This window comes from Phallusia mammillata, chromosome 7 (genome assembly GCF_965637545.1).
Source record: "Phallusia mammillata chromosome 7, kaPhaMamm4.hap1.1, whole genome shotgun sequence".
In the NCBI taxonomy this organism is placed as follows: Eukaryota; Metazoa; Chordata; class Ascidiacea; order Phlebobranchia; family Ascidiidae; genus Phallusia; species Phallusia mammillata.
In genome coordinates this window covers 4909366-4934848 of record NC_137258.1, presented here as the reverse complement: position 1 = coordinate 4934848, position 25483 = coordinate 4909366, and the positions used below count along the sequence as shown (strand labels likewise).

The window sequence follows — 25483 nt, the reverse complement described above, 5'->3', positions numbered from 1 at the left end:
CACCATCATAAGTTTAGTTTATTCGGTACAACCAAAAAAGGCTGTTCTGACCTATAAATTTCAGTTGGTTTACAATATTATGCAACAACAAGTACGAAGAAATTTCATGGAAGCTTAAAATGTATACGATGGCTTAGGTCCTTTTGTTAAGGGCTAATAGGTAAATCTCAAACGTAAAAGATAAGAGTGACAACAAATATACAATGTAAACCGCAAAATCCAAAATACAACAACCATACTACTGTAGCGGTCTGGGGTGAACCGGTGCAAGGTTTTATGGACCTTGGATTACAGGTTTATCCGTATCGGGCAAGCGGGAAATTTTGTAATCGCCTTTGCTGTGACGTGGGCGGGCGATCTGGTTCCGAGAAGGAATCAACAGCAAAGGCTACAAAAGCAAAATCATGCTATCGCAGAAGCGTGTACACTGTGTTTTGCAGAAGCGTTGGTTTGTTTGCTTTAACCAACAAAGGCCCTTGCAGAAACTTACAAAGTGTTTCTTACACTACAGTATTGAATCTGGATCTGCATTGTCAGAAGTAATCATTTTTCTGTAAAAGTTGATTAGTTCAAAGCGTTGTGTAACCTGTTAGCACAGAGAGTTTGAGAAGGGTTGAAGTATCTTCATTACATCGAATAAGCGAGCAATAACGCAAGATTTGTTTACGCACTAAGCTGTCTTGTTGAACAAGCCAAAGCGCAAAAAGCTTTAATTTGCGATGAGATTGCCGGTTGCTGTCTAATGTGTTACAGAATGGGAAGCAAAGCTTTTATTTGGCAAAAAGGTTAAACAACTGCATTTCATGGCGTTTCCACAATGCCGTACAACTAAAAAATTATGTCCTGCCAAGTTAAAATATGCCAGTTCATCACTGTACATTCACGCACGGCAAAACTCAGGTTCTAAACCAACATGTCAACTTGGACTTGCAACAACATTCAAGAATACAACAACAACAACAAAACCAGAAGTGCCCGAGATCAACAATGCCCTATAAAACAACCGTAAGAGTCTCCGGCAACGAACGAGAATGAAAACGTTGCTAAATTTCATTTCCTACTCATCTTCACAGCGGAAAATTTACGACGTTTACTAAACAATACTTCAGGAAACAAGTTTTTATGACATCACAGGCCTCACGCGACTTCCATGTTTACGCAACAGGCATTGTGGCGTCACAAAGGTAATGACCGTCGAATGTCAACAAGACGAAGGAAGTCTAGGGCGCGCGCGATTAATCACTTTCGGCGCAATGTATTATTTAGACACGGGCAATCTGTGAAACGCGAGTTAGCGCCTAATTACCAGACTTCCCGCTGCGGAATCGGCCAGGAGAGACTGCTGTTTCCTGCGGCATAGCACTGAGCAAATATTTGAAGTCGGGAGGCAGCGAATAAAATGCCGCCCTATACCTGTGGTTATCGTTCAAATGTGTGGCATGTCGGTGGAGAAGGGGTGGTTGGAACTAGTTTTTGAAAAGTGTACGAGGTAGTGAGAATTTAAAGAATAGGGTTAATGCAGTTGGTGGTGTTGTTCTTTTTTTAACATGCCAGAAAGGTTGACATAAAAAATGCTGCTCGTTGATGGTAAAACTAATAGTCGAAGGGTGCCTTACTTTCTAATAGCAGTGGCAACTACACAAAGAGTATCTAACTGAAGGAATTCAGAATAAAACCACGAAGCAATAAATGTTGTGGTCGTGCAAATACATTTTGCATACAATAAGAAAATTGTGAAGGCTTCACAATGTTGCACGTATTAAGGAAATGCGATATATAAGTTTATACATCAAAAAAATAAAAACGCGGTAAAACGCGATAGTTTTTTAACAAGCGCACAATGCCACGAAAACGATTCGGAATTTTCGTCATGACATTCCAGGCTCTTAGAACATTTCGGCGCACATGCATTGTTATGCATTACAACAAGTTTCCAACTGTCGTGTTCGCCTGTTACAGAGTAAAACGTGCGATTCGGTTATGTCCTCAAAAATATGTTTGTTTGTTTCATGAAAGTCAGTGTGCGGTGCCGATAACCTTATCTAAACCAACAAGTCGTTATCCTCCTATATTATAAGAGGTTCGTCCATATGTCAAAGGCAATTTACGAGCGGTTTATTCCACAGTAAATACTCCTACTCTTACCAAACAAACAAAACGCTTGCGCGCCACTTTATATTTTTAAACAATGCGAAGAGTTGCACTGGGTCGCGTAGCAATTACCTGTAATAGCAATTTGTTGATTACCATTAGTCACACCTTTGACTTTTATTGATTTTTTAATGTTTTGGCAATGAAACTGTGTTAGGTCAAGCAGGTTGTGTGATTTTCCTAGCGCATCTTGCAAGTTGGTCAGGTAGGCACTGTCTTCTTGTTAACACTATGTTATGTTGTTGTTGAGGAAATAACCATTATTTGAGTATTGCACTTGTTTTATCGGAGTTTGGGCAACATCATAACGACATACACATTAGCATCCGTGTAAAACTAAATTAGCTTCAAAAACGTAGTCTTGTAGGCAACATAGGAGACAAGTTATCCATTCTAACAGTGTTTTTTTGTTAGAGACAATATAGTTTGAAACTGAACACATGCAAAAGAATGTTAATTTAAAAAAAAACAGAACTCTAATTAGTTTTACCCCGTAATTTATACACCCACCAACCGACGGTCTTGTTCAGACTTCAAGCGATAACAATGTAAGCTGGTATGTTGTTGATCGCCTGACCTGCCTGTTGGTTTAATGGCGCAAAGCCGCATGTCGTCACCGTTTGTTCAAGATACCAGTATATATAGTTGCAACAGCGAGGCCCTTACCGAAAGGCTAAGTATAAATTACGACTCGTGCTGTGCTAACTAAACGTTGCAATTGACATGGTTTGTTGTTTATTTGCAACGGATTGCAGTTAATATAAGATCAGTGAGCAATTGTGCGAGAACACGTATAGTTAGTCTTTGAGGCGTTTTTTTCCTATTTTACCTTTAAATTCGAACCAATGCTGTTTTTTCAATCAACTGAAACTACAGCATCACAGGGTAGCCAAGTATTGTTTGATATATTCCACTTTTAGATAATTTTAAAACTATGTCTCATTTAAAGCGTTTGGCGGTCTTAAATTTGTTTTCCAACACGCTTCAAGTGGAGATTATAAACAGGTCATTGTGTGCAAGATGCAGTATAAAGGTCAGTTCAAAAATAAATCGACATTTGATAGCAAACTCGTGACGCAGTTTGGCGTATCTACTGTATCAAAAGGGATTTTCGTTGTGCGTACGAAAGGGCAAAGATACCGCCTGTATGATGCACTTCATTGTGTGAAGTGAGGAGAATTTCAACACCTTACTATTTCGAATAGGCAAGCAATGTCATGACTGTTTGTGTCAATAGTAACGCGCGAAAACAAATAATGAAAAGTGCGAAAACTGTTGTCGTAAGAGAATGTTTCAATTATAAAGTAACATTATAAAGTCCAAAGAGCGACCGAGTTAAAAATTTATTTGAAACCTATTTGTAAATGTTTGAAATAGATTTAGTTGCGAAAATTGTGCCCGTAATAGCAAACAGGAAAAATGTAGCGCATGTAAGCATTTCTATCAAGTAAAGGAAGTTGGGTGTAAAACGATACAACACACCTGTGCATTGATTCCTTCGTTGTCACGACATATTACTTGGTAGCGTGTTATGAAGTTAAAACCAGAAGTAACTTTTCGTACTCAAAAAGGCCTTTAATAAGATTGACAGCCACAATTTGATACATGTGTAGCGTATCAGATCAGTTTGATTAGGTTTAATCCTTATATCGTAAGATTTGGCGTGGTCAATGGTTTTAGAAATTGGTGCAGTGACTTATGAAGCAGGTGGGCATTAAATCCAACAGTCACTTGACCACTTTTGCCGTCGTTGCTTTCTCCCAGAGGTGAACCGCAATGCAGGAGGGATCAAAGTTGCCAAACAGATTACGAAATCGTAGAGATGGATTGTAGCCTGTGGTCGAATTCATGGTTGCTGGTATAGGGCACTTTAACTTTTATCATTTAAGCCAAGCAGCGATAAGTGGGCAAAAATGTACCTTGTTTCAGTACCTTGTTGGTGTTTAGGAAATTATATCCTTTTGGTGCATATCATGGCAAATAGTTTAGGGAATCGTAATGTCTTGCTATCGGATATTATTAAACGGTTCGTCGCTTTTGATGAGGTCAGACGCGTTAATGTGTCGCCACTCGTCACAAATTAGTTTACCCACGTGACCGGCAGATTTCATGCATGATTAGACGCATTGTTACCGAAAGGAAATACTCAGTAAGGAATGTTGTTCAGGAGGATATTTGGCGCCGAAAAGGTATTTCTAACTAGACCTAAACGTGTTGTGCCCAGTAGGTAAGTATATTTGACGATAATTCGTTTTCAATTTAAAAGCCAAGTTCAAAATTAAAAACTAGTCTACAAGTCGATAGCGTCGCGGTGGCATTAAACAATATTTTAAGAAAAAATGCAAACAAAAGTTGGCAGACAAAACGCGCTGGGCCGCGGTCCCTTTAGACGCCCCAATACCAATTGTTCTGATCCCAGTGAATTCAGAATCATTTGTTGGAGCACGGCAGCGCGCACCACGCTGCAGAGATTTTGTTCTCAAAGTTTGGAAAAGACTTAGCAAAGTCTCCATGTGGCGTCCGACGGGATAACAAGCAATTATGGATCAAGGAAAGTTTTGTGCGAGGCAGCGTTTTTTTTTTCTTTTTATCAATGCTAGCTTTTGGAACGGACAAAGCAAAGGTCTGTCGCCTGGATTCAAACACTCAGCGTGTGGTGGTTTTGTTGGTGGCGACATGTAGGTTACGTTTTAGGACAAAGTTTTACTTGTCTGGCAAATGTGACAAAAAACGTTTCGTAAACAGAAAAGGACAATTTAACGAAGGCAGAGCAAGAAGAAACTGTTACAAGGTAGTTGTGGATATGTAAATACCTTATAAAATTGCATTGCTATGTCTTTTTGGTTCACACAACAATGGGTAGAATTTCAGGTCAGTAAAGTATAGTTGAGAAAAAACTTTTTGAAGTCCTCGTTTGCCTTTAAAAGAAAAAAAAATAAGTTTTGTGTTAAATATTTGTCAAATTATTGCGATTTTAGTGTTCAACTTTACATTGGTTTTAAGAACAGAATGTTGTTTTTAGGTTCAAGTTTGTATTAGATTAGATGGTAGTGGAAACAACCACAGATCGACAGCAACAAAATTCAACTATTATAGGGTCGTGCTACCGCCAGTAAAACCCCAATCCAGTTTAACAACCAACAATACAATAAAATTGGTACTTTTTACTACGCTATTATAACGGTATAATAGAAGGGTTTAGTTTAGTGTAAACAGAAACGAAACAATCGATTTGGGAATACTAAAAGCCATTGCGCAGGACAAAAAGGCTCTTTCAAAGACAGTAAAGTACAAAAACATTTACTAAGTCGTAAATAACAAAGCGTAACCTGCCAAACCTAACAAACATGACCTTACGTTGCAATGGCCAAGCGTCATCACGGATAAATACAGTACGGTAATATATCAGTTGTCAGCGTGCGAGTCGCGGCAAAGGCTTGGTTATTGGCAAGGGGATAAGGAACTGTATTGGTATGACGGGTATAGGATCGCGATTTCAATGAGTGTCATTGCGATCAAAGGGCCGTGGGGAGAGGTCCTTGGTCGGTCAAAGTAAACAGTTCAAGCGCGTGCGCGGCCTGTCAAATATAGCGCAGATTCGCAGAACAAATATGCGACATTACAAAGGCAATTCTTTTTTTTACCAGAGAGTCGAGAGCACTTTGTTGTAAAGTCAGTACAGCTGTTCAGCATAGTTTAACCGTACCCGACCAACCAACAGATTTCATATACAGTCTCATTTTTTGGTATAACCATCTCTTAACGACAATCTTTTGTATGTTTTTTGTGGCACTATGGCAAAACTTTTTGACTGAAACCATCATTAGTTTTTTTACGCATAACGGTGTAGAATGTATCGTAGTTCCTTAGCAGAGAAATAGAACATTAGCCCAAATCAATCTAAGGTCGCACAAATAGACTGTGGTGATGCACATGTGCAAAATCACAAGTGCGCTACTTCTGACAATCGTAATTCGATAAAACGTTTTTACAATTTTTAAAGCAAAGATTGAGATAAACGTTTTTATCGCATACCATTGGTTACAATTTACACGCAGCGGTTAAAAGTAAATGACAATCGTTCTTGACGGCGCCTTGGTAACATTTGATTGACATTCAGTACCAGACCTTGATTATTCTCCGTTTCGTTTACCAAGAGGGCGGTTACGCTTGAGTCCAGTTTGGAAAGCTGCATTGGCTCTAAGTGAAACCGCCAAACGCAATTACAAACATACTTAGGTGGTCCGCGGGATGCGAAAGAACGCAAGAACTCTCTTATCGCTCGAATCTGTAATAACGTTGCACACGTGAAGGGTTTATTATTAAAACCGCCGGTTTCACGCAGCTGGATTCGCATTTTTTAGTTGGAACCCTGGTGTGGGCATTTTTTATCATTGGAGTTTCGACTTTGTTAGTTTTGTTAGTGAAGTTTAGCTTAGAGCGTGTTAAAGGATATTTTAAGTTTGAAAAACATAGAGCGATATGATCTATAAAAGTTGGAAATTATATTTGCTAACGTAGAAAACGATAAGCGTACTTGATTTTTGCATTTTATTCAATACTACGTAAATAGGCTGTTTTGAAACAAACGGTAATTTCGATATCATTAAAGCAATTTTAATTTGCTTAGATTAAAAACTTGAACGCATTCTATTGTAAATGTGCGTGGAATAAAACTTTAATGCACTTACACTTTTACAACATCATTCACAAAACTTTTTGCACTATAATTGCATTTGCATTGACCGCTGTACTCACGTAAACCCAGGACACAAATAAGCAAATCCGTCGGGCAATTAAACGGACAAATGTGCCAATATAAATCCACGTCAAGGTGATAAACCGTCTGATTACATGAACGCCGATTGAGGTCGTAAATAAAAAAAAGTTGACAGCTGTGACTTATTCCATAATAGTTAAGTTTACATGCAAGATTTAGTACCAGAACGTACGTCCTTAAGTTTGCTTTGAGTAGCCAAACATTTATGTTACATGTATGGAAACTGTTTGATGTGGAGTAAAGAAGAGGTTTGTGCTTTTCATGAATATGCCTAAATAGAATCTAAGCTTGGCAACGTTTTTAGATGAGGTTTAGTGCTACCTAGTTCGTGAACGCGCTTCACCCATGCAAATGTAACAAGATTCAATCAAAAACAACATTTTTTTGCAATTGATTTGCAACCGTATGCCAGTCCAAATGCACAGGATTGAATTAAAAATCAATAACAAACATAACCAGTGCTAAAAGTATTATTTTTCTTTACAGGTTGTTTAAGTAAAAAAACACTGTTTGTTGTATCTGACTGCCGCTAATTACTATATACTGGACATGACGACCGTGATGGCACACACAACAGCTCCATTCCCCGTTGCCACAGAAACATGCAACTTTGAAGAGAATTTCTCAGATTTTGACAAACTCAAGGAGCTATCTGAAAAACTACAACTCACTACGCGCCGACCATCAGTAGTGCAATGGAAACAGGTACAAAATTTTGCAACTATGTACTTTTACGTTTTTTTAACATTTTCTACAAATACACACGCTTTCATTTTGTTTCCGTTGTCAATCGTCAAACGAGTTTAACAGTATTGGATTTCAAAAATTAAACGTTTTACTCATGTTTGGTCAAAACAAACAAATGTTTGGGCTTAGTGACGTCATGCAGTGCGAATGTGACAAAACCTATTTGACGTCATTTTATATTACAGATTATCGAGTACCGGAAATCACGTGGCCAGTACGTCACCGCACCCAAACAGAAGCAAAATTCGGGCCCTGCAGCTAGACCAGAAATTTGCAAGCATTTGGACCAGAGGCAAGAAACGGAACAAATAAAGTCATCCTCAGAGAAACCGTCCAAAGAGGTAAGCGACTTGAATTTTCGAAAATTGTTAGTTTTTTGCATGATGATCTTATTGTGTTATCACGAATTTTGTAGATGACCTCAAGTGACCTTCACCGGACCCTATTTGAAGACAACCAGCACACGCCCACAAAAATGACATCACAAGGCCCAATGTCGACCACGCCCACTCCGACGCGGCGATTTCGGCGAATCGGGCGCTGTATTCCAGAGCTAAACGAAGACATCACAAACAACGACGACCAGCAAGTGACGTCAATTCCCAAGGATGCGTCATCACAAGGTGGTGACGTCACAAACAATGACACGAGCGCGAGATACAGAAAGGTGTCCCAGATGCTCGAACAATTGCGCACTGATCTGGTAAGGGCAAGTTTAGAAAAACAGTTGGATGTAAGCAAAGGGATAGGGCATTGAAAATCTTAATATATCATCGACACTTAATGCAAACTAGAATGCAAATCGATTAACATCTGTCTTTGTTGTGTTGTAAACACCGCCATCAATACGTGATGATAAGGATTGAACAGCTAAAAACAAAACTGGCAGCGCAAACAATAAGTGCAAATTAAAAAACGAATGGTCAACATTAAACCATATAATAAAGTTATAATATGCACCGAAGCTAAAGTAAGAAGTTTCATCAGAGGTTCAGCAACGCGGGCTAGACTTAAACAATGGCTGCTAAAATACCATCAATACAAACATTACAATATTGGAGTTATTAACCAGAAATCTCATTTTTCGCTAGATGATTATGCGCATTGAGGACAACAAACTCGCACGGAAACTTCTCGACGTTCGCAGCGATTTAAACCTCGTAAGGGCGCAACAGAGCTGCCAGGAGCACGCCGAAATGATCGACGACGTCACGTATGAGATGGAAGAGGAAGAGGAAATAACTGGACTCATTAAAGGTAAAAAATGATGGAACTGTTAACACGTTAGTCCAGTGGTTCCCAACCGGGGAGGAATTTTATGAGTTCAAGGGAGGAATTTCATAAAAACTGTAAAAAAAATTACATTGGAAATGTTACAGAATATTTTTGCACATATACATTATTATGTCCATTATAATTAGGACCCGGTTCACATTGGAACCGGTTGTAAAGGATTCTGAAATGGACAGCCCTAATTATAAGGTATATTTCAAACTGCTATAATTTTTTATGTTATATTTGTTTTTCGTCTGATGGGGGGGAATGAATAGTTCGAAAATGGGCAAAGGGAGGAATGTAACAAAAAAGGTTGGGAACCACTGCGTTAGTCAAAAGCTTGCTAAATACTGATAGGTGGCGCAAATAGCCAAATGATTAAATTAGAGTTAGGGATGGGGCTAGGTACTACGTTTACTCAAGTTTTAGTTGGAAACTAAAATTTAAAGTTGGTATTAATGTATGTATATTTATTAAAAATCCTACCCCAAACCAAATATCCACAACCGGAAGCATTTTACATAAATATCCTTTTAATTAAACGCCAGTGTTCTGCGCGTCACTTAACGGTATTTAAAAAATTTTAGACTGACAAATTGCAAACACATACAAAGGTTCCTTATCTCGATTGAAATCACAACTATTGCAATGATTCTGAAATTGTTACTAATAATGTAAATGTTACAGCTTGCGACCTGCCCGACCATCGCCCAGGATCCCTACTTTCCGCTTTTTCGCCGCTTCGACACATCGGTCTGAGCAGAATGAACCTCAACAGACGCCGTTTCTCGATCAGATAAAAATATTATCATTTTAACGGGTGCCGAACGTACTGCAACAGTTTAACCGACTGGTAAATGACTAATGTGAAGAGAAAACGTAATTCCAAGCCTCAAGTCAAAACACCAGGGAATCTCGAGATTTGTAACGATTTTGTGATTGCTGTATTGAGTGCTTATGTTTTGTGTGCTATCGATTTTTGTGTACCCTTCCACTTTACGCAATCATTGAATCTATTTTCCAACAGTTTCATTTTTAATAAACGCCTCCTTTGGCAACATTGGTGTTTCTATTACTAGTGTACTTCCTCTAAAATTCGAACAGCTTGTACACTTCTGTAAAATTAAGGAACTAAACAAAAATAACCAAAGTTACATCACTGGGCTATCGGGTCAAAACACAAGTTAAAGTGTCCCCTCCGATCAACATATGAAATGTGAGACTTAACTGACCAGCAATGAGATCAAGAGTCCAAAAAAAAAAGTTTAGAAAATATGGTGCACAAATAAAAAACATGCAATTTTCATGAAGTTTAATATATTTAATGATTTTACCAGTCTAACACCACACCAGTATGGCTTTACTTTTCTAATGAAAGCGTTTGGTTGAATATCGATGGTATAAAGTTCACAATGGTTGCAATAGATTTAACAAGTAAACTGCACAAAATGAAATAATAGGAAGTATATAAGTCTTACAAATATGAAACTGCTGTGACTGTAGTTGTATAAAGCATAGTTGTGAAGAATATATAGATATGCAACAATGAACAGTGACATAATTGTAAATTGCACTTGTGAAAAATGAATAATTTTGCATGATTGTTTTTGTTGTGAAGCACCGATTGATTATGATTCAGTTTTAGCCACTAAAACACAGCTAGGATCACCAATCTAATGAAATACACAAATATTTCACTTTTCTTTGATAAGATTCTGCTTAAAATCATGACTTGTGCTTTCCTTCAGTGCATCAGCATACATGTCATGACGAGCAGTCATCTGCAAAATATTAAATACAGATTGCCAAAAAATACAACTTGTTTTTCAAAACATTCAATTGTTACTTGTAAACAAATATATTGTTTAGGTTCTAACCTTTTTGTATACAGGATAAACATCTGCCCTTTTGCTTAAAATATGCCTTCTTCTCTTTTTCCACTTTACTGGTCCTTTTTTCTTTCTTTACTGTTCCTTTTACTTGGTAAACTTTTTTCACACATAACCCAATGTTATTTAGCTTGGCTATAGTACCACTGAATGCAAACCTAGCCAAAACACCTCTTTTCCTTGATCATAAACTGCACAGAATATAGCCACTTTCAAAATATCTTAGAATATGTAAGTGTAAACTACAATAAGTACAAAAATGTACATAGAACATATCCATATTCTTGTAATACTTACGACCAAAACCTTTAATCAAACACTTCATCGCTGTATCTTTAAATGCATGTCAAATCTTTGTGGCCAAAATATCTTGATCTTTAATTATCCGTCTCCACCAGTAATATTTTAGCTGCTGTTAAGATTTTATATAACTTGCGCAAATAGTCAACAATCTATACACGCAGTATATCTGAGATAGTGATTCTGGCCTATCTAATATACACAGGTGCAAAGTGCTGCAAATAAACTGTTCACACACAAACTGTGAAAAACTTTAAATGGGTGGTGCAACTTACTCTAAAACACCATTTGTCTGAAATCTGCTGGCACATGTTGAGGTCAACGGTGGTGACAAGCAATCCATCTCTTGTTCTACATAATCCGGGTGTCCTTGTCCCATCAGGTGCAGCAACGTAACTTGAACCTAAAAAGAGCATTGGGATTAGATCCGAACTATTGAAATTGTTCTGACTTCTGTGGTCAATGTATTCATTTAGTACACAGTTTGTCATGGTCACGAAAATATAACTTAAAGCTAACCAGTGCATTAGGATTGGACCCAAGCTGTTGAAATCTTTTTGACTATTAAAGTAAGTGTATCCAGAACATTTTTATGGTAAGGAAATTATTCGTTATGTATATTGCATTTACAGTTAGTTTGGCATCCTTCTGTTTTTTTTTTCATTGTTACACTGTAGTTTCTGGATTTGCTGTTAAATGACATGCAACAAGATGTAAAACATACAATAGAATATTACAAACTATGTCATGCAGGACAAAAACCATCCTTTCACAATCAAAAAGGTATGTTACACCAAAGAGTTAATAGTTTTACCATAGAAATGACCGAAGTCTTTATGCGCAGCCTTTCCATCTCCAGAAGTAAACTCATTTGGGAAAGTTTCCTACAAAAACACAATGCATGATAACAAAAGTGGTACAAAAATAATTCACCACAAACTCACAGTGCCAACTCGATTTATTGCACAGGTGAAGTAGTGATTAGCAATCGCAGCACATCTAGCTTCAATGGGCCACATAGGCTCCGAAAGAGCACCAACGGTTGCTGAAGGGTTGAACACAATTTCAGCACCATGCACTCCATACATCATCCTGCAAAAAGTGGTTAAGATTCTTTTTACTTTATTAAATGGCAGTCCGGCAACTACCTTATGATATAATGTTAATGCTTTGTGCTCAACCTGCTATGCTTAGTACTGGTGTGACGCCACACACTAGTGTGCTGTGAGAGATTTTCAAGTGTGTAACGAAATATTCCCTATTTTAAAGTTCAAACATACTTGGTGTTTAAGGACCACATGACAAAATACTGGTGTGCATAACAAATTTTTAAACCTCATATGCTGGTTTTTGGTATTTAAAAACATTCTTACCCATCACAATAAAGTTATAAATTATAATTTTTAAACAACTTTGTTATGTTTACCTTTGAAGTGTGCCACAGAAGAAAATTTTAGTTCTTTAATGACCCATATGCTTAAAAATTTTAACCACTGGTGTCGGCCCTCAGTAGTGACAACCACCAACGAACAAATGCTTTCTGCATTGTTTACATTTAAATTTTTGCATTGTTTACATTAAATTTTGGTTACAGAAAAAAGTTCAAAAAAATATTTTTGTCTATTTTAAACTTGTTTCTAAAATGAAAGAAAAAACAGCAACATGAAAACAATGCTCTAACCAATTTAGTGGGTGATGTCGACCATAGCATATGTTGACAGCAATTTTTCCAAAGGCTGTTTGAAAAACTCTATGCCCTGTGTCTCCTTCCATGTAATATGTTGACTGTTAAAAGACAAACAATGGCTTTAAATAAATCATAAAAACCTCTGCAGATAAAATTAGGTATTTTATGAATTTAAAGGATAAAAAAACGTAGTCACAAAAACATGTTTTTGGCCATTTTCAAGTGACACCAACGATAACGGATAGCTCAATGATACAGTTGCGAACATTTTGTCAAAAATTGTTTTCAGATAAGTTTGATCGTCATAAGCTTTTTGTGTTTGTTTCATTGTTAACATAAATAATAATAAGGATACCTCATTAAAGTCTCCAACTCTGGGAATGTGGTTCTTTCTTGTTTTCCCCAACACAGATCCAGTGTTAGAAATTACAACAGCAGTGTTCCATAAAACTCCACCATGTGTAGAATCTCTCTCGAGGATTGGTGATATTATAACCATATTGAATTTTTTTGACAACTAAAAACAACATTTGTGTTACTATTACTTTACTATAACTACAGAGAAAACAAATTGTAAGAAACGCACTTGGAGCAGTAATATACAGTATGCTGACATTCCTAAAGGGTACCAAGTGAGTTACTGTCACGGTTTGCCTGCCTTGCATACACGTGAGAGTTCGGACACCTTACTTCTTAACTTGTTCTGTTGTATTTTATATCAAGCCACACAGTTACAACACGTGGTGTTTTTAACAACTCAATAATAGAATGAATGTCCCGTATGTAAACAGCATCACACCACATATCGGCACAATCAGCTATGTGACGTAACAACGGTATGACGTACAACGAAGGGAAAAAGGCAGAACATTACTGTAAGGCAGAACATTACATTACTGACACCGTTGAATATGTGACATCACCCCCCATTTTAGGACAAAATTTCAATTTTCGACAAACACAACAACACAATTCAACGACTTCGTCACATAAACGTTTAAACATCAGGCAATCTACTCAAAAAGTCAGCACCAACATTGTCGCGACCTTTTATGCTTTCAAACACAATACGATAGTTTTGCAAAAACATGGCCCACCGCATCACTCTGGAATTCAAAAATTTGGCGGAGTCAATATACACCAATGGTTGATGGTCGGTTTGTAACTTAAATTCAACACCATATAAGTACAATTCGAACTTGCGAATCGCCCACACAATAGCTAAACACTCGCGTTCAATAGTAGAATAATTTCGTTCCGGCGCGCTCAATTTGCGACTTGCATAACGAACAGGGAACAACTTGTCGCCGTGCTTCTGTAATAGAACGCACCCGATGCCGACGTCTGAAGCATCCGTACGCAAGACAAACTCCTTGTGCATGTCAGGCAGACGCAGAATTGGAGCTTTCGACAAATTCTCTTTGAGTGCTTTAAATGATTCTTCTTGAGCAGCACCCCAGCGGACGTTATTCTTTTCGCCCTTTTTCGTTAGCTCTGTCAATGGCGCTGCAACTGTGGCATAATTCTGAACGAAGTCGCGGTAATATCCGGTTAAGCCCAAGAAGGAACGCACCTCAGTCTTGTTGACTGGTCTGGGTGCTCTCTGTATCTTCACCATGTTATCATCACTCATACCCAGTTCATTGAATTTAACGGAATGTCCCAAAAAACTCACTTCTGTCGAAGCGATCAAACACTTTGAAGGCTTTGCTGTTACCCCCGCATGACGAAACCTTTCCAGAACCGCTCGAAGTACGGACAAATGCTCATCCCACGTCTTTGTGTGCACTATGACGTCATCAATATAGCTTTCCACCTGTTCCAACCCATGGAGCAATTTCCGCATGGCTCTCACAAATGTTGCGGATGAATTCATCATCCCGAAAGGCATCTTTGCAAACTCGTAGGTGCCCCCATGTGTCACAAACGCAGTCTTATAGACATCAGATGCTGCAACCGGTACTTGCCAATATCCCTTAGCCAGATCAATAGTAGAGAAATACTTGTCTCCACTTAATTTCCCAAAAATCTCATCTGCAGTTGTCATCGGCTCGGGGTCAAATAATGTGATCTTGTTCAATTTTCTGTAATCAACACAGACCCGATTCGTGCCGTCTTTCTTGCGAACCACAACCACCGGTGAGGCGTACGTCGATTGTGATGGTCGAATGATACCGAGCGAAAGCATATCCTCTAAATCACTGTTTAGCTCGTCACGCAACTTGTACGGTACTGGGTACGGCTTCGAACGTACAGGCTGGTTGCTTGTCAAATCTATCCTATGTTCCACCAAGTTTAAACTTCCTGGAACGTCACAAAACACTTCTTCGAACTCCTCAACCAATGACTTCACTTCTTCTCTCTGGTATTTCTCCAGTGATTCACCATATTTCACGTCCCTCACAGTTTCATTGGCCGAAGTACAAACACACTCGATCAAACTGGATTCGTCTTCCAATCCCGAATCACCAACTTCGCCAACAGCACTCACGACCATGCCTTGGGCAAATTCCTTATTCCTGTCAAAATATTTTTTCAGCAGGTTAGCATGCAGCACCTTTTCTTTATTTCCGATCTCAAGTTTGTAGTCGTTGACTCCACATTGCTTGAGAACCTTGAATGGACCCTTCCACTGCATCAGTAATTTGTTACTGTCATCAATCACCAAGTCACCAGGGGAAAAAGTACGTCGCTTCGCTTTTCTGTCGAAGTACTTCTTATACCGGTTCTGTGACTTTTCCAATTCTTCCTTTACTTTCATAAAAGCTTGCTCCATCCTTTCACGAAGTTCAAAAACATATCTGTAGCTGGTCAACACATCTTCATCCGTATCTGGATTCGACCACATTTCGCGTAGAACGTGCATTGGTCCCCTTACAGTTCTCCCATACAATAATTCAAATGGGGCGAAGCCGGTTGATTCCTGAGGCACCTCGCGATATGCAAACAGCACAGCATCAATATAACGGTTCCACTGCGTTGGTTTGTCGCTGCACAGTCGTTTTAACATTTTCTTTAGTGTCCCATTAAATTTCTCCGTAAGTCCATTACATTGTGGATGGTAAGGTGTCGTGCTCAAGTGCTTTATTTTCAGCAGGCGCTCTATTTCTTTCATGCAGTCAGACACAAACTGTGTGCCGAGATCACTTAAAATTTCCCCGGGCATACCGATTCGGCTGTAAATGCTGACCAACGCTTCTGCAACAGCTTCAGTTGTAATCGATTTTAAGGGCACTGCCTCGGGGTATCTCGTAGCGTAGTCAACTAGCGTTAATATGTAGCTGTGACCAGATTCACTAGCAGGCTTTATCGGCCCAACCAGATCCACCGCAACCCGCTTAAAGGGGACGTCAATCACTGGCATGCTTTGTAGAGGCACTTTCGACACTGTACCTTTGCCCACTGTCCTTTGGCACACATCACAGGATCGGCAAAACCTTTTAACATCTTCTCTAAGTCCTGGCCAGAAAAAGTTGCTCATGATTTTGTCAGCAGTTTTGTTGACGCCTAAATGACCACCCATGATTGAGTCGTGAGCAATTTCCAACGTTTTCAATCGCAATTTAGTCGGCACGACCAGCTGTCGAATCCACTTTCCATTCCGCATTTTCGGGTGACTGAAAAATCTATACAGTAACCCGTCTTCTTCGCAGAAGTATGACTTATAATCCCCCTTTTGACGAATCTTTTTCATTTCCCAAATCTTCTTCAATGTAGTGTCGTCTCTTTGATGTTTTCTGAACTCTGCTTCATTCGAAGCTGGCCATTCTGTTTCTTTGGCAATTTTCAAAGGCTTTGCATCTCTGTTGAATCTTCCCTGGGCACGAGTAGTCACAGCCGACACCTCAACACTTAATTCCATAGGGTTGTCAGGACCACGCGCGCCATCCACGTTGCCGATCACCAAATCGTGGATCGCATTCTCAAGACATAGTGCTTCGACATATCCAGATAAGTAAGGCGTCTTCACTTTAATCTTCGCTATCGGGGCTTCGAGTACAGTACCATCTAAAAGCTTCACATAACCCACCTCTTCAGTAAGGTCTTCGTCGCTCACAAACTTCCGCTTGACAACAATTCCCGTGCAGCCAGTATCACGTAGGGTGTCAACCACGAATGAGCCTACATATCCTTTTTTCACCGGCAACCTTTTTGCCTCTGGTGTCTGGTCGCACTTATTACTCAATGTGGAACGTTGTCTTTTGATAGATGCCGCCGCTGCTGACTGCCCCGAACCTTGAGACTTGGGCAACGTCACTCTTGCCCTGCAATCTTTCGCTAGATGCCCTGTTCGGTTACAGATGAAACATCTACGAAAGTTATTTGGCGGCCCCTGCATGCGACATTCTTTTGCCTGGTGGCCTGTCTTTTTACACTTAAAACACACGCCTTCTCGATTTTCTTCCTTGGCAGGTTTTTTTCTTTCTTCTAAAGTCGCCAAAGTCGCTTCATGTGCATTTAAGAATTGATCAGCAATTGCAGAAAGACCAGTGATGTCTTTGGGAGCATTTTCTTTTAAATGTACAGCCAGACTGCTTGGGCAAGACTTTATAAATTGTTCCTTGACGAACAGATCCCGCACTCCATTCCAGGAAGTGCCACACCCTGCCATATCAATCCACTTCCCCAAGTAATTCTTCAAGCGTACTATGAATTGCTCAGAGCTCTCTTCTGCTTGAGGACGCGCTTCGCGAAACTTTAGGCGATACCCTTCTTCTGTCAGGTCGTATCTATTAAGCAAAGCTTGCTTCAACATATTATAATCATTCGCTGACTCGTCAGACAATCGCGAATATACATCAAGGGCTCGACCAGTCAGCAACGCACTTAATGAAGTTGCCCAGTCGGCCTTATCCCATTTACTCACAGCAGCAAATCGCTCAAACCGAAGCAGGTAGCTGTCTATTTCATCCTTGCCGTCAACAAACGTCGGTAACTTCGGTGACTTTGCTTGCACAACAGGGTTTGCCACACTCGCAGCAGAAATCTCTGCCAGATGAATCTCCATCTTCTTGAGCTCTAGCTGGTGCGCCCTTTCTGCCGCTTGAGATTCCAGTTGTCTCGCTGTCTCATCTGCTTCGAGCTTTCTTTCCTCAGCTCTTCTAAGCTGCTCATCTCTTTCCAAACTCTGTTGTTCGTTTACGAATTCTTTCAGTTTTTCGCCTTCTAGGCCTAACTGCTGTCCAGCTGCAATTAATCTGTCAATGGAAGACATAGCCTGATATAAGCACTAACAAGTTCTGTTTGAAGTGAAAGATATTCCCGGACGAGCCCCCAGTTGTCACGGTTTGCCTGCCTTGCATACACGTGAGAGTTCGGACACCTTACTTCTTAACTTGTTCTGTTGTATTTTATATCAAGCCACACAGTTACAACACGTGGTGTTTTTAACAACTCAATAATAGAATGAATGTCCCGTATGTAAACAGCATCACACCACATATCGGCACAATCAGCTATGTGACGTAACAACGGTATGACGTACAACGAAGGGAAAAAGGCAGAACATTACTGTAAGGCAGAACATTACATTACTGACACCGTTGTATATGTGACAGTTACCAAGAACTAGAAAAAGACTTACACACTTTTTAAGACCTATAACCGATATTTAAAGCTGCTATTTTGTTTTCAGTAAAGGCCTAAATGAATACCCTTTTACAGCAAAACATCCACTTTTTAGTAAAACGTGAGCGTTAGGTGATTGTACGATAAACTATCAAAAATTATAGTTCCAAAGGTCATCCTTTACTTTACGTACAAGCGTAAGTATTAATATGTAAACATAGAACTAACAAAAGCCAGACCATTAAAGCTCGGCCAATCTCTACCAAAACATTAAGTGTCAATTTATTGATATCATGTTTAGTGATGGGACAAGTACCCGGTACTCAGTATCAAACGATTTCAGTGGTATCAATACTCGTACTCGGTATCGAAATATTTTATCTCAGTTTTCGATACCATAGTTCGATATCGAAGGCCGGTTTACACCATAAGAATATGGGCAACTTTTTGCCTATATTTGCTTCCGACAGCACAAAATCGGAAAAAGGTTCCACAAGGTTACTGATATTTTTATGCGCTTTTGTGTGGAGATTACATTTTTCTGCATGTGTGTGTGCATGCTTGTACACCAACACCGGTATCGGTACTCGCTTCAAAACCTGGTATCGTCCCATCACTAATCATGTTCATTGCAAACCAAGGCATTGGCATTTCAAACTTCTTTATTTAAACAAAGTTACATTTTTCTACTTAAATAATTTATTTATTAAATAGAGGTCAATGGGTACTTTAAAACAGATTTAGCAAAACATGGGCAAAAAAGTTTGGGACCCACTATCTTGGACAATTTCTAGTTAAAACAAAGTTTTATTACCTGCTGACAAAACTTAGTAGTAGGGCCATCCTCAGCAGATTCTGCAAAATCAGTCCATGGAATTTTCTCACGAGTACAAAATGCAAATGGCATCGCTGCAATTGTGATAGAAAGCAAGTTCATTGCAATATTTTAGAAGGTTTGGGTGGTTAGCAAAATATGAATGCTTTAAAAAATTGCTAACAAATGTTATATATATAAAAAATAATAATTTCAGCACTTACTCCATGCTTCTTGGAAACAAAGAATGTTCACACCACATAGAGCTGCAGCTTCAGTTATGTCACCAATGCGCTTGTGTAGTTTTTCGATCTAAAATGACATGAAAACAAATAAATGATGAAGATGATTACACAAACAGTCCAAAATGCATAGGCTATAAGCAGGGTTGCCATACCATACTTGTTTCTAAGATTTGTCCTTAGTTCGAAGGGTAATGACTTAAAAAATATATTTTTCTTATTTCCGAGAAATGCCCTTGTTTTGACTAGAGTCCTTTGTCTTAGTTTCAACATCTTTTTCCTCTAGCATCTGGTGTTGCGTTATATACCAAAACATGTTTTTGCAGGGATTTTGTCATGTCATATTAGAAAATATAAAAAATTAGGGCATGTGATACGTCATGACCTGTACAAATGCAAAGATTTTTTCATAACATTTGTTTCGCTTTGTACAAAAATTTAGTTCTTCGGTTTTTTTTTGGGGGGGGGATCCATGTTGATGGCAACCCTGGCTAAAAGCAAGACTTGTCAGTTGTCAATTAATGCCATAAAATACCACATTCTACAACCTATATTAATTTCTGTAACTACATTAGCCAATACTGCTTATCAGTTATCACCAGCTGCACTGATGAGACCTTATAGGTCAAAACAGTGTGCACTGTCTGCAGAAAATTTCACTGCCTAATAAATTTCCCATTTTAGGGGTTAATTGGGTAAATGGTGGGGCTGCAGGCTGAAACACAACAGACACCATCTAAAACTGGTATATGTATTGATTTCAAATTTGACACATTAAAAGGGGATTGCAAGGTTATCCTGCAGGAGTTGTTCTACAGCCAAAGTCAAACACTAACCACAATGACCCATACATTCCACAAATATTTTGTACTATTTAGTCATTGTGTAAAAAATTGACCACTTGAGGTGTTTGAATTTCAAAGTCACATTGACATGTACTATAAACTATTACATATTTCAGAAATAGATTAAATGTTTGACCAAATTTGATGGAACAATAGGGTGTAAAAAAATTAAAAGCATTTAACGAAACCACTGTACCAATCACAGTTTGGGTTTAAATGCATTGATATTTATCAACGTTTTTACACAACTACCTATAAATGTTTAGCAAATTGCTACAATACTTGTGAAAAAAGTCAAGGTACAAGAACACAGTGTTTTAATGGTTAAACACCTGGTCAGGTATAGGAGCATCAGTTGGTGCAACAATCTGGTTTTGGATAAGGCCAATTGTGACTTTGCGTGGAGATTGTGTTGAAACATTCGGAACTTCATAACCTTGTAGTTCAAAGATTTTGTCTTTTGACAAAGATTGAGCTTGATCAGGAATCTTTAAAGGCCTAAAACAAAAGGTAAAAACAAATTAGAAATACACCATTTGAATAACAACAAAGTTGACGTTTTCCCAAATATAGTCAAATAAGGTAAAATAAAATTTGCAGAAGTTGGGGTAAAAAAAGAACAACACCGTCACAGCTAAACCAAAACTTTTTTTAAATGCGTTCTTTTTCATAGGATGTATTTATTCTGTGCCTAAACAATAAGCCATAAACCATTCTCAGATTTTGTTTCTGACAATGTTCTGCAGGTTGAAAGAACAGTAGTTAAATTTGTATGTTAAAAAGTCTTCAACAACCTTTAGAAACTTTCCTGCAGATTTTTTATTACAAGTTTGGTGCCAATGACCTTTGTTCTGTGTTGTGTCATAACTATGATCTATTAAACAAAAAAGACTCCACTTGGCTAGCTTCTAATTTTTTTCAGATATCTTGTTGTTCGTTTTTATCCCAAACGGTTCTATAGGAATGGGGTAATAAAAAACTATGTATTTTTTACACCTTTATGCTGTAAGTTTGGTTTGCAAAACAATGTGACTTGTGTTTTTTGAGAATATTCATTGTAACAAAGTTATAACTGAAATTTTTGTCTTATCTTTGACTTTAAGATGGTTCATTAAGTTCATGTATTTGAATTGAAGTTCCAAATGCCACTTTATTTTTTAATGGTCCTAGGTCCACTTGTTTTTTTTTACCCCGACACTGTTTTTTTTAACCTTTTTCGGGTTAAAAAACAACAACACTTTTTGTCAAATATTTTGTTTGTTTTTTGGTAAAAACAAAAACTTGTCACAGAACTATAAAAGTAGTCCCATCAGCTTTGTTGGGAAGAAAAACTGACCTTCTGTTGCCTAAAATAAAAGTTTGGCAACAAAGTTTCAAAAAAATGTTTTTTTTTACCCCACTTGACAGTCTTGACTAGGGATGTTCAAAGTAGAATAGCGAATCCTTTGGATTCGAATCCAGTTAGATTCGAATCCATTTTTGCCGTTTATATTGGGTAATTGGAACCGATATAAATGTGTGCTCTCGTCGTTGGCAAAAATGTAAACACATGTGTTACGTTTTTACGTCGACGCCCGGTCATTGTACCAGTTGCAAAGACGGCAAGTGTATCGTCGCCGTCAAATCAGTGAGCGCTATACAACGTTATAACGCCAAGTCACGAGTCGCTATAACAACGCCATACCGACGGTTGTGCGTTGGAGGCATAATTAACGATTAGCGCACTTGTTACGCATCTGATCACGTGATTATGCTTATGCCATCAAATGACATACCGGCGACTTTTTTCAACGTCCTACCAGCATCTAATTATTTCCGACTTTTTTTTCGACACAACAAAAATTTAACGGTCATGGGCGGCGTTAGGCAGCGATTGGAAGCATGGGATTGTCTGGTAATATCGCAAAAACATTGACGGAATCCCATAACATATGACGTTTGCCTCATTTTTTAACCCTATACGAACATAAGAATGCAGTTAGTACACACTGCAAAGTTCACATTTTGTGTTGCAAAATCGCTGGTAGCTTAATTGGAATTTCAAATCACCCAATGTCCCAGCTTCACATCACCCAATGTTTTAACTTTGCTAGGGTGCCTGTTTTTGCAGTTGTTTTAGATTAACAAATGTTATATATTAGTACACTATTGAGTCTATGTCAGTTCTCTACCATCAACAAATCAAATTACCACAGCATGCTTACAACATAGTTACTTCTACTGAAGGCAATAATAATCACTAAATAAAATCGTAAAAGTTGTTTTTTAACCTTATGCTAATTTTTCTGGCTTAGTGGATTTTGGGTCATTGGATTCGATATTCTACATTCGCATCAATTATTCTAGAATACCCAATTATTCTACTTTGAACATCCCTAGTCTTGACTATACTACACTTCAGCTAATAAGTAATAACATTTTCGATAAAGCTGTGCATTAATAAATAAAATAATACGATCAAAATGGCAGTTTCATTACTCAAAAGTACATCAAAAAATCCCCAATAACGTAAGTTAAAAAACAACAATAACAAGATGAAAGCATACTAAACTTAAAGGAATAAAAGCACACAAAAGCTCTCACAGTTTATGTTATATCTGCAACCGTAAAAAAAAACTACACTACAAAAAATAATGGCTCACTAACGAGCCGATTTGGCATATATTAATGCATACTGGCTCAATGTTCCGACATTGTGCTCATTTGAGCACAAAGTCTTATGGCTCAGAAGCAGCCATTATTATTGGCTAACATTGAGTCGGAAGGTGGCTAAATCTCGAGCCAAATATTTTGTTCTCTAGACTAGCCATAATATTTTGTTCTCCAGGCTAGCCATAATATTTTGTTCTCTAGACTAGCCATAATATTTTGTTCTCCAGGCTAGCCATAATATTTTGGCTCATCATCCAGTTTAGTGCTTACTATTAAAAACATGCAAATTGTATTTGGTGAATGTTTATTAATACCCAATCAATAGTTTACACTGAAAGGCAATATTTAAACAATAATTTTGTGGTGTCCTAAGGACTGGAAGATATTTTTTCACAAAAAAAGTGGTAAAATTATGTTGAAGCAAAGCACAATGCCACACAACAATAAGTTAACAAGCAACGAAGTCAGAATCGCTGTATGTACATTGTGAGCATCAGATATCACCTATTTCTAATCATCAGGTAATAATATTAGTTATACTTGGGACATATTTTTTAAGAAAAAGTGGCAAAAGTATGTTTAAGCAAAGCTCTGTGTAACACAACAAGTAAAAAAGCAAAGTAAGAATGGCTGTATGTACATTGTGAGTATCAGATATCACCCATTTTTAATCATTAGGTAATAATATTACTTATACTTGGGACTTGCTTTTTTGTGGAAACATGGAAAAAAGATGTTTAGGCAAAGCACTGTGTAACACAACAAGTAAAAAAGCAAAGTAAGAATGGCTGTATGTACATTGTGAGCATCAGATATCACCCATTTTTAATCATTAGGTAATAATATTAGTTATACTTGTGACATGCTTTTTTGTGGAAACATGGCAAAAGGATGTTTAAGCAAAGCACTGTGTAACACAACAAGTAAAAAAGCAAAGTAAGAATGGCTGTATGTACATTGTGAGCATCAGATATCACCCATTTTTAATCATTAGGTAATAATATTAGTTATACTTGTGACATGCTTTTTTGTGGAAACATGGCAAAAGGATGTTTAAGCAAAGCACTGTGTAACACAACAAGTATAAAAGCAAAGTAAGAATGGCTGTATGTACATTGTGAGCATCAGATATCACCCATTTTTAAGAGCAAATAGTCAGAGAGGTAATGTTGTCAGTTATTATTGTACATGAGCCAATAACAGATTGGCTTGTTTTAAATGGCTCATACATGAGCCAATAACATATTGGCTTATTTCAAATGGCTCGTGTATGAGCCATAATATCTAAGACAGGCTTAAGTAGAGCCAGCAGCATCATTTTTGGCTTATCCTGAGTCAAAATTTTCCATTTTGGCTCGTGAGTGAGCCATTATTTTTTGTAGTGTACAAACTGTGTTTATATTTCGGTTTAAAAATAACAATAAACTTCACAGTTCTTACCGACACGGCTTTCCATACAATACGCGATTGACTTCGACCAGCTCATTTTCAGGAATATATTTTCTTAACGTTTCCTCTACGCTTGCAAATTCCATTGTTTGATTGAATATTCTCTTGAGACCAATATGAATAAATGAAGTGTTTACAAACACCAAAGTTGAGGAAAATAAGATCTACATGCGGACCTTTAATTATAAAATCCGATGAGAGAAAAGTAACTTTTGCGAAAATATATTGTAGCGATTTTAGCGAAACGTAGTGTCGTACATTTATTGTAGTGTAAGTGGATTGCAAAGTGGCGTGAAACTAAAACAGGGGCGGGCAACATACGGCCCGCGGGCTGGATCCGGCCCGCAGACAATTTTAGGTCTTACATGATAAAGTGGCCCGCGGCCACATTTTGCCGCAATACCCCACTACTTGCTTACTGCGTCAAATTATAGTTGTAACGGACAGTAACGCTCCCCAATAGCAAAAAACTTGCCCGCCGTTGTTACCATTGCACCATAAGTCCTTTGTTACGACATAACCGCCAACCATGTGTGTGGCCTGCTTTCACGGTTTCCTTTGTTTCCACACGTGTAGCCTAGCTAGTGTTTCAGCAGTATCTAAGTCTGCGGTGTATGCATTAAATTTGCTGTGGTGAATCATTTTATGTTATATCAGTTAGATTGTTTGGACTGTATTGTATTTGTGATGTTCTTGAATGTATTTGGTTTAGGTGGTCAAAAATCCGTTTTAAATCACTGGATAAATACGCGATTAATGTTTCGATTCAGGAATCCGGCCCGCCAAGTACTTCATTTTCCCATACCAGGCCCGTCGACTGGAGAATTTGCCCGCCCCTGTACTAAAACTATTTGTCTCGAGCAGAAGAAACATACAAGACAACTTGTGAACATCGGGTGGTAACGCGTGAAAACGACTTTTTTTAATTTAAAAAATGCAAATACAACCTTTATGTTATGGGCCAGAAGAGTTCCTATTGTTATCATTAAAAGTCCGCATTTGTAATCAGGCCGAAAACCCAATAAAAAAGGTTAAAAATGTCTCACAGCACAGTTGGAATTTTCCTGCGGCACAAAGTGCAAGA

At 38.2% G+C, this 25483-nt stretch overlaps 2 protein-coding genes across 5 annotated transcripts; one reads left to right on the top strand and one right to left on the bottom strand.

The window, feature by feature from the left end:
• LOC145202629 (beta-ureidopropionase-like) lies at positions 1-24603 on the bottom strand. Of its 4 annotated transcripts, none has more exons than XR_013853301.1 (11): positions 24391-24603; positions 20631-20796; positions 19436-19523; positions 19212-19306; positions 13185-13346; positions 12824-12927; positions 12087-12234; positions 11957-12026; positions 11418-11545; positions 4965-5069; positions 1-3985 (listed from the first exon to the last, which is right to left on the bottom strand). XR_013853301.1 is itself a non-coding variant. In XM_080075628.1 (10 exons), exons 1-10 carry the CDS (start codon positions 24483-24485, stop codon positions 5019-5021), a joined length of 1107 nt encoding a protein of 368 aa, XP_079931754.1. In that variant the 5' UTR covers positions 24486-24603; the 3' UTR covers positions 1-5018. The 4 variants fall into 4 exon arrangements, 2 of the variants coding, with proteins under 2 accessions (XP_079931754.1, XP_079931753.1); XR_013853302.1 differs by having other exon boundaries at positions 1-388; XM_080075628.1 differs by having other exon boundaries at positions 1-5069.
• Positions 7418-10011, top strand: LOC145202630 (uncharacterized). The gene is made up of 5 exons (XM_080075629.1): positions 7418-7636; positions 7864-8019; positions 8094-8381; positions 8770-8935; positions 9641-10011. The coding sequence occupies exons 1-5, from the start codon at positions 7481-7483 to the stop codon at positions 9751-9753; spliced, it is 879 nt and encodes a 292-aa protein (XP_079931755.1). The 5' UTR covers positions 7418-7480; the 3' UTR covers positions 9754-10011.
• Positions 24604-25483: the final 880 nt, after the last annotated feature.

What these genes read in the sequence shown, in the direction of transcription:
- LOC145202630 (XM_080075629.1), top strand. Translation starts at nt 7,481, where the DNA reads ATGACGACCGTGATGGCACACACAACAGCTCCATTCCCCGTTGCCACA. An exon ending in CAGAGAAACCGTCCAAAGAG is followed by an intron (nt 8,020 to 8,093) that starts GTAAGCGACTTG and finishes CGAATTTTGTAG; the next exon opens with ATGACCTCAAGTGACCTTCA. An exon ending in AACAATTGCGCACTGATCTG is followed by an intron (nt 8,382 to 8,769) that starts GTAAGGGCAAGT and finishes ATTTTTCGCTAG; the next exon opens with ATGATTATGCGCATTGAGGA.
- LOC145202629 (XM_080075627.1), bottom strand. Translation starts at nt 24,485, where the DNA reads ATGGAATTTGCAAGCGTAGAGGAAACGTTAAGAAAATATATTCCTGAA. An exon ending in GAGTTGGAGACTTTAATGAG is followed by an intron (nt 12,928 to 13,184) that starts GTATCCTTATTA and finishes GTCTTTTAACAG; the next exon opens with TCAACATATTACATGGAAGG. An exon ending in CAGACAAATGGTGTTTTAGA is followed by an intron (nt 10,735 to 11,417) that starts GTAAGTTGCACC and finishes AATATTTTGCAG; the next exon opens with ATGACTGCTCGTCATGACAT.